Here is a 13,348-nt window from a genome sequence, read left to right as displayed (position 1 = left end):
CAGAAGCGAGCTGTCACATTTCCCACCACCAGAAAACCCACAGAGAAGAATTAATCAGTGTGTCAGGGCATGGGTGGCTGCTCAGAAGTTGTCAGAGAGAGCAGAACAAATAAATACATGCCCAATGGAAAAGCAGATGCCCATTCACATGAGACAAAATGACTAATTTTAGTATTCTCTATTATAAGAATCTGCTATGTCAGGCTCACAACTGTTTGGATTCGGTCCACAGTTAAGAACAAACACATCTTGCTCTTCTGCAGGAAAACAAACCAAAAAACATTTGGAGAGGAACAAAAAAAGACAGAAGTCTTCTGATTTCTAGAAGTCAGGGTTTCTCCAGTGGGACAGGTGACTTACTAAGTGCGTGCCAATACCACCGCAGCAGCAAGACTCCCCTGTCCCAGCAGTTCCAGCAGCATCTGAGGCACTGGTGCAGAGGGCGTGAAGCAAAGGCACAAAGAGGCAGCAAGTACCTGGGAAAACAAGCTCTATCATACTGAAGACTTCAAACGCCAGCTTTCCCAAAAGACTACTAAAATACTCTGAACAAAGTCAAATGGCAGCTGGCTTGGCCATGTTTGATATTCAAACTCCATCTGGCAAGAACCAAGGCAGGATTTGTTGGGAAGAGTGGCAGCTTTCGTATGTTATGGCTGAAAAATCCTTAGGCTTTCAGGTATGCAAGCCTTTTCCAGGTCTGAGAGGAAAGATTTAAGGAAAGCTGTAGCCAGCAGAATGACCAGGTGCTCAGCAGCGTGAGGGATGGCAGGGTGAGGACCAGGGCTCTCTGACAGCCTGGCTAGTGTTGGGAGGTCGGTTCCCTTGCTGAGACGTGGCTCTGGGACGTGTCCTCCTCTGCAGTAACTGGGCTGGGCACCGTCATGTAAGCAGGTGGCTCTAACAAGAGAAACCTGTGTGTTTTATGCATGGTAACGAGCTCTGAGCTTGGTATTTGCTTTTGTTTCACAGTAGGCGAGAGAGGCTACAGACTGCAACCTGTGCTGTAACCACTGCAGGTGCCTCCGGGCTGGGCAGCAAAAAACGAGTGCATAATGTGGGCAGGTTCCCCCTTGGGAAATGGATGCCAATGCTCTCAAAAGAGGGGGCAATACAGCTTCTCAAAGGTCCCTCTGTGGGCCCTAGCCGTTCACTTGGCAAGCGGGGATTGCTCCATTCATCTGCCACGGCAGGCTGCTTACCTTGCCTGCTCTCACCGCCTATAAGGAGAGCAATACTTGGTGGTTCCACCTTAGGATTATCAAGTATCAAGATTACTCCAAAAAGAATCAACCACATGACTAATATCACAAAAATCCTGCTCTGGCCTAAGGGAAAGCACAGAACCATGAGCACAAAGTTACACACAACTGAAAACATGAGGCCAGAATGCAAGATAGACTTTGGCAGGAACCTGACGTGCACTTCTGGCACCCGCCAGACCTAGGGGTCTGCCAGAGCACCATCATTTCTAAGTACTGTAATGAAACCCACGGTATTTTATAAGCAGATTGCACTTTTTAGATACAAAACAATACCTGTCAGTGTTAAGGACATATGCTGCAAGAAATTAAAATACATTTAAGAGTGATAAAAATTCATTGAGTCTGATTTTCACGCTACATCTGTTAAGACTTAATTGTCAGTTAAGCAGGATGTTTCAGAACTGATTAAGTTCCACTGAATTTATTAAAGAAATAATACTGAAGTAATCTGTCAAAAAAGTATTCAGAACCCATGGCAGAAAAAATCCCAGAGATATTTTCAGTGGTATGTCAACAATTACGTTATAAATGCAGTCCAAGTAATACGTGGTGTTCTACAAAAATAAAAAGTCCTTACAAATAGGAAAAATATTCAGAGCCCAAGAACAATTGTAGGAGTTCTTGAATTTTGCTCACATGTATTACAAAAGAGAAGTGTGACTTCTCTGTTAAGTATTTTAAATATCACAGTAGCATGTCACGAAACTGGAATAGTTAACTAAAGCAGAAACTGTTGCAAGACTTCTGAAATTCTAAGGCAGACGATGTTTATACAACAAGCAGGCTCCTGTTATTAATAACCAGATCTTTCCATTACTTGTACTACAAGTATTCTGTATGCACACAATATATTTTCATTCTTTTCAAGGAATCTGTTTTCCATTCAGGTGCCATTAAATAACCAATAACTTTCACACTTTAAATAACTAAATCCTTCAAGATGTGTGTTGAGACCACTTGCCTCTCGCTTAAAACTCGGCTGAAGTCTGATCAGTTTTAGTATCGATACTATTTTTGTGCCCGGTTTTAAAAAACTGCTTTCATTCACTGAGAACTTGCAATATACCTCCTCATTAACTATTGCTCTTCAGAAAGCAGAATAGCTAGCAAAATATCTTCAAATCATGGTGTCTTGCCAAAATTTTTTAACTAATCAGCAAGCATTGCAGTCCACAGAGATAAGAATTCTGATTCTGCGTCATTCTCCAGCTAGTCAGCATCACCACAAAAGGAAAAATGAGAAAAAACAAAGCCAGGAGCTTATTATAACCTTGCTGTTGTCTCAAGCAGACATAGACACAAAAAGACAAATGTAATTAATATAATCCTAGTATAGTTTTAAGGATCAAAAATATATTTCCCTGCCTGACCTTCCAAGAAATGTATCCCAGGTACCTCACGTATTGTCTTGTGACATGGATGCAGGCATGGAAATGGAACAGGGATTCCCAAAAGGCACGCACCCACTGTGCAATGAGATGGCAAAACCTACTCCTTTGTAAGTGATTTTGCTGCAGTTCCCCTTCCTCTGACCACCACCGTTCAGTCCTTCCTCCTTCTCCCCCCTTGGACTGCGCACACTCCCTGGCTGCTGCCTGGCACCTCTGCTCTAATCCCAGCACCTCTTGTCTCTTTCTGGGACTCTCAGCTTAAGAAATTCTCTTGAAGAACAAGAGGAAAAAATAAGTCAGTGCAATTGCTAGGGATCAATACACCAAAAAGCAGCTTGGCCAACAGGCCAGATTTGACTGCTGCCAGGGGAAGATCCCATTTCCCCATAAGAATCCCAATTCAGATTCTGCTACTTCATACCTTTGTGTGATGCAACCACTGTGGAAGTACATAAGCCTTTATTCTGATTTTACAACAAAGTTTATGTCCAAACATAAATACACATTACCAAGATTTTATGATTTTCTGCAGTATTTCTACTGTTTCTAGATAAAGAACAATTTAAAATTTATTTTTAGATAAACCAATCTAGTAGACAAGATCAGTGTTGCAACAGACAGTCTATGTAACTCAGTTATCAGTGTTAACAAACTGCTGCAGATGAGAAAAAAAAATAAGATACTGACTAGCTTATCTATTTAACAACAATTGACTGAGGTGAAACATCCTATCCACATCAATCTGATATTTTATACGTCAATTTCAATGCTGTATTTGGACAGTTAAGAGAAAATGAAACACCAGATGTACTTAATATGTTTCTTTAAAGAGTTTCTTAGGGTTGTGGTAGGATGTCCTAATGATGTTTGGATGATGAAGGACTGCTGAACCAGACACATGACAAATTCACGATATGGACTCGTTACAAATGCAGAATTTTTCAGCAGCCTGGTTATCTGCTTATGTATGCAGCACCCTCGACAGTAACATCATTTTCCTTCATTAGTAAGCCCACTCTAAGAAATGAGTAAATGACAACTAAGAAGGTTTGGCCAGAAGTGGCTGATTCTCTAAAACTCGGAAGAGATTCATGCCATGACTTCAAACCATCATGTCGCTTCGTTTTACCTTCCATCTAGCAGTGGGCAAGGGACCGTCTGTCCTGCATATCCCAGTTTGCATGTCACGGTTGGAGAATCTGAGCAACAACAAAATACCAGTACTAAAAACTGCTAAATGCAAAGAGAAAGAGAAAAAAATCCCTTTGTTATAACGTTAGAAATTCAGGAGGATTGAATTCAGTTCCCAACTGTTCCGATGGCTCCCTGTATAACATTTCAATCTACGCTTCCCATATGGAGCTTCACAGCTTACACAAGCTTCAACTTCAGTCTTCAACTCTGAATCTTAGGTTTTAGATCTGAAACTCATGCATAACTCATATCAGTTTGATTAGTTATCATATATAACATTCAGGTCAAAATTAAGACACTGGAGAACAGGCATCTGAACTCCCCCTGTAGGCAGAAATTCAAGATATGGGCAGAAAAACTGATTCAGTCCATCCTAAAGTGCCTGGTCACTCTTGGATCTCCAAACCCCACTGACTGCACCAGCACTGACCACCAAGCACAATGGAGAACTTGGTTTTCTAGTTGTTGCAGTCTTGCATTGCATCCTCTCCTCAGATTTGTTCACATTCCTGACCACACTGATGCTGTAGCAATGTGATGCCACACATCATATCCAACCTGCCAACACATTACAACCTTGTGCCAACCATGTTTTCAAGGAAAACTTAAGTCAAACAGCTTCTCCCTGCAAACTTAAACCCCATTTATATTCTTTGCCATGTATTGTGTTAGGACTCAACCACGCCAATATCGCCTCTGGCATTTTCATGTTACCAAGCACAGGAAAATCTGTTTTAACTTCTGAAAAGTGCTGCAGATAAAGGAGTGGTTCAGGAAGTGAAGATGCTATGATACATTAAATATGGGCTGAATATGCACAGAAGGGTTTCCAGGATCAAAATCTTTATCTATTAGGTGTAAATTGCTGTCAGACAAGTTAACCTGAATGTTTGTCTTCGACTTGGAAAAGGAAGGTACTTCTGGAATAGTATAATCTTCTTCAGAAAAATGAACATAAACATGGTCCGGATTTAATGCATTGAAAAATCTTCATCTTCTGAAACATTCTTGTATCTTTAGCCTTTTTCAAAATTTAATACAGACTTTCTTGTATGTTCTACAACAACAGCACATCAGAGATGGTATTTCTCTGGAGAAGTTCTAACACAACATTGGCTGCATAATTTGGAATACAAGCCTAAGTACACTTTACTGTATAAAACACAAGGTTACATAAAACTGGAAGGGTCTTTTAAAAATACTGGTGCATTTTAATGAAAATCCAGTGTCAGTCAGATGAGCCTTATCCTTCGTATACCTGTCATCTTAAAAATGCAAGCATTTTTGATGCAAGTTCATATTATCCTTACTACATACTACTAGATATTGAAAAGTTTTTACATCATGGTAAGGAGAGTGACAAAAAAACACTTTCTCACTAATTTATCATTGCATCAGATAGTGCAGTTTCCATTAACATCCTACAGATTACCCAGACGGACTTGCTGGTTTTGCAATGTTTGCTGAGCATCCCTGTAGTAACGTGGTTTAACACGAGATTGCATGGCATAGAGGCAGGAATCCAACCATCCCGAAGGTGCATTTAGTACACACTGAGTTAACCGGTACAAAACACTGCTGTAGGTGTTTTATACTGGCACAAACGCTGTGTCAGAATACCAGATTTCATTTACTGCTTGTCACTGTTTACAGAAAGGCGGATGCTTTACCTTCCTCAAAACAACTAACAGTAATAGAATTAAGCAAATATTTACAAGGGTAATCTGGCATGAAACACTGTGTGGAAAAGCAAGCAAATTTTTTTTTTGATCGTGCCATTCTTCCTTTATAAAGCTCTTTACTTTGTCAATATGCAAAACAAAGTAAGTCTGTCACAAAACTCTGCATTTGTTATCAGCTTATTCTCCTTAAATGGCAGGACTGTAAATATTTTTCTTCGTTATCACCCTGATAGTAAATAAATTTGCAGGTGTGATTTAATCAATAGGAATGCCAAGATTTCACAATTGTTTGGCCCGTATTACAGAAAATGATTAACAGAGAAACCTATGCACCAGGAAGCAAATGAACAGAACTAGGGAACTAAGGTCCATCAAGCAGGGTTCAAGATCAGTTGGGCTGGATTTTATGATGGTTGATGTATTTGCACTACAGTTCATCTGTTTCCTTATCTTCAAAATTGTTCTATAATAAGTCATAATTTATTGCATGTTTTGCAACTTTGTCAAAGGGCACACCTAAGATTTTGTTTCAGTAAAAAATTCCACCCAACTGTGTACAGGAATTCACTAGACAATCTGGACATAGCTAAAATATTTTGGTATTTTCCAGCTTCAGCACTTTTGATCCAGCACCAACAATGCAACTACCCATCTGGTTTACACACCACCATGTGTACTTTGGTTTATATTGAATCATACTTAAAAAACAACAGGAGATTACAAAGTAACCTCCAAAGAAAATCAACAGGGAGCAAAAAAAAAAACACCCAAGGCTGTTGGACAAGGACCACTATTCCCTACTCATGACTGCTTCTCATTCTGTCCTTTTGCTGGCTCTTTTCTCTCTCTCTTTTTTTTTTTTTCTTTTTTCCTTTGGGAGTGTTTATGCCTGAATAGGAATAAAACAACAGAATGCCGTGATTAGCCTCAGCACCTTGGTGCACACAGCTTATTTGCTCAGTGTTCTCACCTTTTAAAGGTGTTTTGAAGTTAAACTCACTGCAGTAAACCAGATTTATGTGATTCAGCGTGAGGCACCTTGAGGCTCAGGGGCAGAAACGAGAAGCTGCTGCTTGCCCAGGAATGCATGGACAGCTCATCTCAGGTGCTTCAGTGTGGGCAAAGCAATGGACTGCTCCCACCTCTAGCATCCCCAGGAGCACTTACACAGCTCTCGAACAAACTGGAGACAACTGACTGACTTCAGAAAGCCAGCAGGAAGAGATGACTCCCTCCACCCCACGTTAGTCCCTTAGCTGGGCTCAGCATGTGGCCGTGCGATTTTTTGTGCTGGCAGAGGGGAGGCAGTGCAAGGTGAAAGCGACCAGGCAGAGCTGAGGGACTCCTTCCACACTTTTTGGAAGTAGATGATCTTTGAGGTCCTTTCCAACCCAAGCCATTCTGTGATTCACTCTATGATTCTTGGGCAACGTTGCTGGTTTGTACTCAATTGAGATGTATGGGAGGAGGCTGCAACACCAACCCAAGCATCAGCCAGCTAACTACGATGGACTGGCGATGGTTACTCTGCCTAACTACTGCCTACTGTCATATCCTGACTAGATATTGCTGGAACTTCATTCTGTTGAGAAGAGCAAGGACTGAACTAAATTCTAACTACTGATGTTGTAAAAAAAATCCCCTATGTAAACATCAATCTTCCACTTTTGAGTCTTTTTTGTCTACATCCAACCTCAAGTTTAATTTCAAAAGCCCTGGCCTCAAGCTGATGTTCTCTTCAGTACCCAATGAAAGGAGCACACTAAATGTTATAGGACAAATACAATTCCTGGCGCAATAAGGGATAGACCATTGAGGTATGTTGTGAAATTTTTCCCTGTGCATTAGCTGAAAGTTTTCCTTTCATTTTTTGGTTCTCCCCACTATGAAAAGGCGGCAGCACTCAAGTCCAATGTGGGTTTTCTATCTTCAATAACTTAAATGAAACTGCAGGACAAGTATTCATCTCCCCCTTTTGCTGGTGGGGAACAAGCATCTCCCTACACTCCAAGATCCCCTTCTGTGAGGCTGGCAGCATTTGCAATGTTTGCCCAGCCTTGTCTTATCATTGATTCGCAGAACAAACCACAAGCCTTATGATCCTCCCCATTCCCTGTCTGAAAGTACAGAGGATAGCGATCACTGCCCTTCTAGCATTGGCCATAGTTCAGTTTTGTCTGTGTGCTTACATGAGACACAGACACATTCCCCGACCACTTCTTTAGGCATCTGGATAAAAAAGAAAACAAATAACAAAGCAGACTAGAGAGAAATAAAAGTGACAACAGACTCCATTAGTTTGCAAAAGGACAAATAAATGAATGCAATGGAATAAAAATATTAGGGGAAAAAAAGCAGACAGGAAAAAAAAATAAACATTTCCAGGAGAAGAAACAAGACCACAGCTCTGTAGAAAACTGAGAATTATCCAGAAAGTGCTGTGTGAAGAAGGAAAACAGGCTAGAGTACACAAAGAAAAGAGGAAGATAACTCTGAAGCTCATTTTTTCCCTAAAAAAGTAGAAGGAGGAGGCAGCAAACACATAAGAGACTTATGAAAATGCAGTAATTTCTTTCATATGCAGTGCTGCAGCACCTTCTATACAATCTTCATAATCATCATACAAAAAGTAAAAATAGCTCTCAAGCATCTCAGCAATTTACTTTTATGGTCTGCAGCCTTTAAGGGAATCTTTATCAATACTAACCACAAACCCAGAATTTACTGTACATTATTATTCTTATATTCCCCAAAATAAATTGATGCTCATTAATTGCTACATTTCAGCAACAGCATTGACATCAGTGCTTCATAGTAAGCACGGGTGCTTCTGGATAACATCTAAGATACTGTTCAGGATGTACAGAAGCCCTGCTGAGATGCTATCTTCCCTCCTGTGGTCAACAGTCTCAGTCGGACCTTGGTAAGCGACAGAACAGCCAGCAGATTGTTTTGAGTAAGGAACCCGGCATTTTGGAACTTGCTTGCTCTATTGGTCCTAAATAGCCAGAATTAACTTCCCAAATCTGCTGCAAAGACCGCATTTGAGAGAACATTTCTGGAGGGCTTGGGCGATGGAGGATGATGCCCTGTTCTGGACTATGGGCTTTAAGAAAGACAGCAAAAACAAAACTTGAGAACAGCCTACAGACAGAACTAGACCTTCTGTATTATTACACACAACAACCAATTCGCAAACTCCAATTATTGTAAGCAAATGTTTATGAGGGTGAATGTTTGAGTGCTTCGAACTTTTTTTTTTTTAATTAGTGATTAATAAAATGCAAGTGTAGAATAGCCAAATCATTACAACTCTAAATTCAGTATCGGAAGACTTACCATTTGAGTGCAGTATCACATTTTAAAGTTGCATCTCTCTATGTGAAGAACTTTCTAGGAGTAGTGTTGCCTTGCCCATTTCCCTTTCTAAAACCATTGTTCAGGGTTAAAAGGGAATTAATTTTATGATACAAACCAGAAGTTTCCAAATATAATTACTGCTTTGGAATGAAGCTCACCATCTTGACCTACTCTTAATATACCTGGACAGAGTCTTGACATAAGTCTGCATGCTTACCTCAGAGGAAACTCTTTGAAACAAACATGAACAAGCCTTCAAAATAATCAGGCCACCATATTTCTCAGCCAACAAATACTATGTCTGTTTACAGCTACAAGAAAACCTGAAATCCCAAGCAATATGACTTGAAGAGAAATGCTTACCATTGTGTTTATGCTACCGGCCAAAGAACTCACACCGATGATGGTTAAAAAAATGTTTAGGAGCATTAGGTTCTTGTATTAACATTTTTCTACCAATTGTCTACAATGTTATTGTTGTGAGCCAGACGTCAACTTGAAATGCTAAATATGTGTTAGTGCAAAGATTTTTTTTGTTCACATATTTTTCTTGTCATTATTTTTTCTTTTCTGTTTGAAGCTGTTTCCTACTTATATTAGCAAATTATCTGAAATTAACTTGGCTGCATTACAAATAAATCCTATCCGCATACCACTTCATTAAAAATCTGCACGTATACTATTATAGTTGGAGTAATCAATTAATATGTATGAACTGCTAAGACTGAAAAACACTTCTTTCTCTAACCTTGCTTTCACAGACAACCGTCTGAAAGCCACACCTTCAACACTGAAAATTTCAGTACTCACTGTCTTTCACTGTTTCAGGCTGGAAAACTCAAAAAGAAAATCCCTTCTAGGTTTTTAACTTACTGACATAAATCTTGAAGGGAAAAAAACTCTTTCCATTTGCCATATATTTAAAAAACCAAAAGTTATTTTGAGAATCTCCATGACCTTCAAGCTCATACAGTCCTTCTAAGGATTTATATTCAGCTTAGTATAATATTAGAAATTGTGTGTCAGCAGGGCAGCCATGCACCCTTATCAGCTATAGATTTTTGGCAGACACAAGGTAACTCTTTTTTGATTTTTTATTTTTATTACAGGTTGTTGTGTCCTATTTTTGGACCACCGGCAGCTCTGTAAACTCCGCTCTGCCCCAGGTTTCCCTTAAAATCAGAGGCTTGAATCACAGTATGTTCAAGTCTCCTTCTTCCTCCATGTCTTTCACACAGTGCTTTGAATTCCCTTCTTTATTTCCTTCTTGATACCCTCAAGTGACTCTGACACTCCCTGCTCCCTAGGCAGTGAGCGTTGGAGCATCACAGGCTGTGAACAGCTTTTACTATACAACATGCTTCACAGGTCAGTTAGGATGTGCAGACCATCCAGCAAACAATTACTGAAGCTTGGATTTCCCCTTTCCCTCAGCAGATGTACTAACAGGGAATTTGTTTTCTGAGTGACATTGAAACTTGGGGAACTTAACCTTTCTGAACAACTCTGAAGCAAAAGATTCTTGGGAAAGCTATAAAAGCCTTTTTTTTTTTTTTGAGAAAACAGACATATCATTAAAAAAAAATAACATGGACATTATGGATTAACAAAGCCTAATGAATGGGGCAGATTAATGAGGTCGGAAAACCATAAGGACAACAATGTATGCTGGTCCTAGCTCCTCCTCAAAGTACACACTTTTAAAAGTACTTTTTTTTTAACAACAACAACATGCAAACAATTTTCATTTTTTCTTAGCTAGGTTTATAAACCAGAAAAGAATTGAAATCAAAAACCTAGAGCTGAGCTCTATACTTCACTACACTCATTCACGTCACTCCCATCACTGCCTCATCTGAAAAAAAAGGTCACAGAGTACTTCAGTACTTTCTGGTAAACTGGACAGACAGATAACGGGGACAGGAATGACACAAGCATTATCATATTACAGTCCTACCATTTTCTGTGGCACATAAGTAATTGAGGAACTACATACTGATCAGACATGCAAATTATGCAGAGACGTAATGCCATCATCAAGTCACCAGATTTCTAAATCATCAGCCTCACTTCACTAGCGTACAAGGTGGTGCCTGTGAGAATCCATATGCACAATTATCAATTCGCTTCTGATGGCTGATGTCACTTAAAGAATCCTGTCCCAGTGATTTGTACATTACATCTTTAAGGGTACTTGCAAGTTCCTTTTCTCTCACAAATACAATGATGAGAAAACAACTTACGTTCAACTTGATCAAACATTACTGAGAACAAGAAATCTCTTGGTGTCATGTAATATTCTCCTTCATACTCCAGTGATGCAAAATGCATAAAGCGATGCTTCCGGAGAGACAGTTTTTCAGCCATTTCCTCATTTGCAACATCTTCCTTCTGAAACAGAAAAAAATCCATGCAGAAAGACGGCTGCATTTGTAGACCAACTCTGTAATTAGAAAGAATCCTATACCTCATCTTGATTAACCTCAGTATTTAGTGGGTAGCCACAACAAGAGACTACCAGAAATTAAAGCTTTTATAGCACAGTCCTAACGAACAACATGCTTATGTGACATTCACAGTATTTTTTGGCCTCACTGAGAGCACGCTTTAAGAACACAGATGAGCCAAATTAATGGCTTGCTGTCACCAAAGGCTGCCCTTGCTTCCCACTCCCCTTGCTCCTGGCCATATGGTCCTGCACCTCCCTGTTTGCCAGCTTTGCTACTTGTTGGACTCTTGCTGAGACAAATTCAGCTTGCTAACTCAACAAAAACCAAAACCAACCAAATGGTGAATGGTGTTTTGCCAGGTTAACGTCTGGCTCACCAAAGGATTCACTCCTGAAGTTAACTATCAATTTATGGAACAAGCCCTAAGATGGGGGAACAAATAATGTTCTGGTTTAAGCATGCATGTATCTTCTAGAGAAGTCAGAAAAGTGGGAAAAGTGATTAAAGAATCAACAGTAAAGTCAGAGATATTATCACCAAACCCAAAGATTCAATAAGTCAAGAAAACAAAAAACTTTCAACCCCCTTCCAAAAAAAAAAACGTAACTATTGAGAGACTCATGAGAGAAATCATAAAAGCTGGCAGTACTTCCGAAGAGTAGTAACAGCACTTACAGGCAGAAGGAGAGGACACAGCTTCACTATGTTTCTCATAGTGAAACAGAGACATCTACATTTTAGGATTTCAGAGACAGCGAGAATAGGAAAAAAAAGACACTGTAAAATTCAGAACATGCTATGCATATTTGAACATTAACCGCGGGACGATTTTACCACCAGAAGCAGCACTCAGTTTTAGGACTGCTACAAGCTGTGAGGAAGTGATGGAGCAGCCAGAAGCTTTCAAACAAGGCTGAGTATCAAGATCTCAACTTGGACATACTTGAACCGATCATGAAATAGCAGCACTGACCTGCAGCTAGGTCAATGCCTGCGGCACTAAGCACTTGACGCAGACCAGTGGGTGCAGCCGAGGTAGGCCACGGCCTACCAAAAGGCAGCACTGAACCTTCCAGGAAACAATCACTGTTTGCTTTCACAGTTTTCAGTTTCTGGATTGTTCCTACTGACTGCTTAGCAGTCAAGCATTTCAGAATACTGCCGGTGTGTGCTGTGTTTTATAAAAGAGGATTAACTCCTGCAAAGGAGGGCTACTCCTCAACCTCTTGCAGGGGCCTTCAGACAGGGCAGGACAAGCGGCTCCTGGCTCCACTCAAACCAGCCGCAGGCACATCAGGATCTCTGATGTTACACATGGGGTCTGCTCTGCTGAGGGTGTTCATGGGGCAAACTGGGGTCACAAACGACATGGATGGGGAAGGGAGGCCAGTGGGAACACACAGATTGGTTTTGCTGAAGTTGGCATTTCACTGATGATAGCTACGTGCAAGGTAGCAGGTATCTAATTGCATGGGAAGTTGTTAGAATTGGGAATGTGCACAGACCCTTGCATATACTGCAGCTGGTGATGGGGTGCCTGTGTGTTTTACACACATCCAGGGCCAGCGAGAAGGGAATGGGACTCTCATTTAAAAGCTGCGATCAGGCTTCTGACACTGTCAGTTTTAACGTGTAATTCCTCCAGGATGGGGACTGCCAACTCGCTCTCCTCTGCTGAGTCTGAACAGTTGCAGAATCAAGCAGTAGCAGCTATACTTCCTCCAGCCAGCTGACAACGTGCCAGGGATTTGGTATGAAGTGGCAAAGACAGCAGGGGATCTAGCTGATACGATGAACATGCAAGCTGTTTTGAGATGGTAGCTTCTAGCTCTTGGACTGGGCTCTGAAGGTAAAATGAAAACCATTAGGGTTAGTGTCAGGCTGATGGGGTAGATGGAAGATGTGGAGGACTGCTGCTGATACACAGGCCACTGCAAATAATAGGACCGAGGGTGGTCTGAGAGGAATGGCCAAATCCTTGGACGTGAAGCACTCCAGGAGCAGGG

At 40.7% G+C, this 13,348-nt stretch overlaps 1 protein-coding gene across 1 annotated transcript in view; it reads right to left on the bottom strand.

The window, feature by feature from the left end:
- MICU2 (mitochondrial calcium uptake 2) overlaps nucleotides 1–13,348 on the bottom strand; it is a 155,438-nt gene that overhangs the window by 55,254 nt on the left and 86,836 nt on the right. The window contains exon 2 of the mRNA XM_080591284.1: nucleotides 11,136–11,283. Coding sequence (XP_080447410.1) covers nucleotides 11,136–11,283 — 148 coding nt within the window. The remainder of the gene's footprint in view (nucleotides 1–11,135; nucleotides 11,284–13,348) is intronic.

This window comes from Anser brachyrhynchus (assembly GCF_964034855.1).
Source record: "Anser brachyrhynchus genome assembly, chromosome: 1".
Classification (NCBI taxonomy): Eukaryota; Metazoa; Chordata; class Aves; order Anseriformes; family Anatidae; genus Anser; species Anser brachyrhynchus.
Note: the sequence above shows the minus strand (reverse complement) of the source record. Positions and strands in the feature narration are given on the sequence as shown.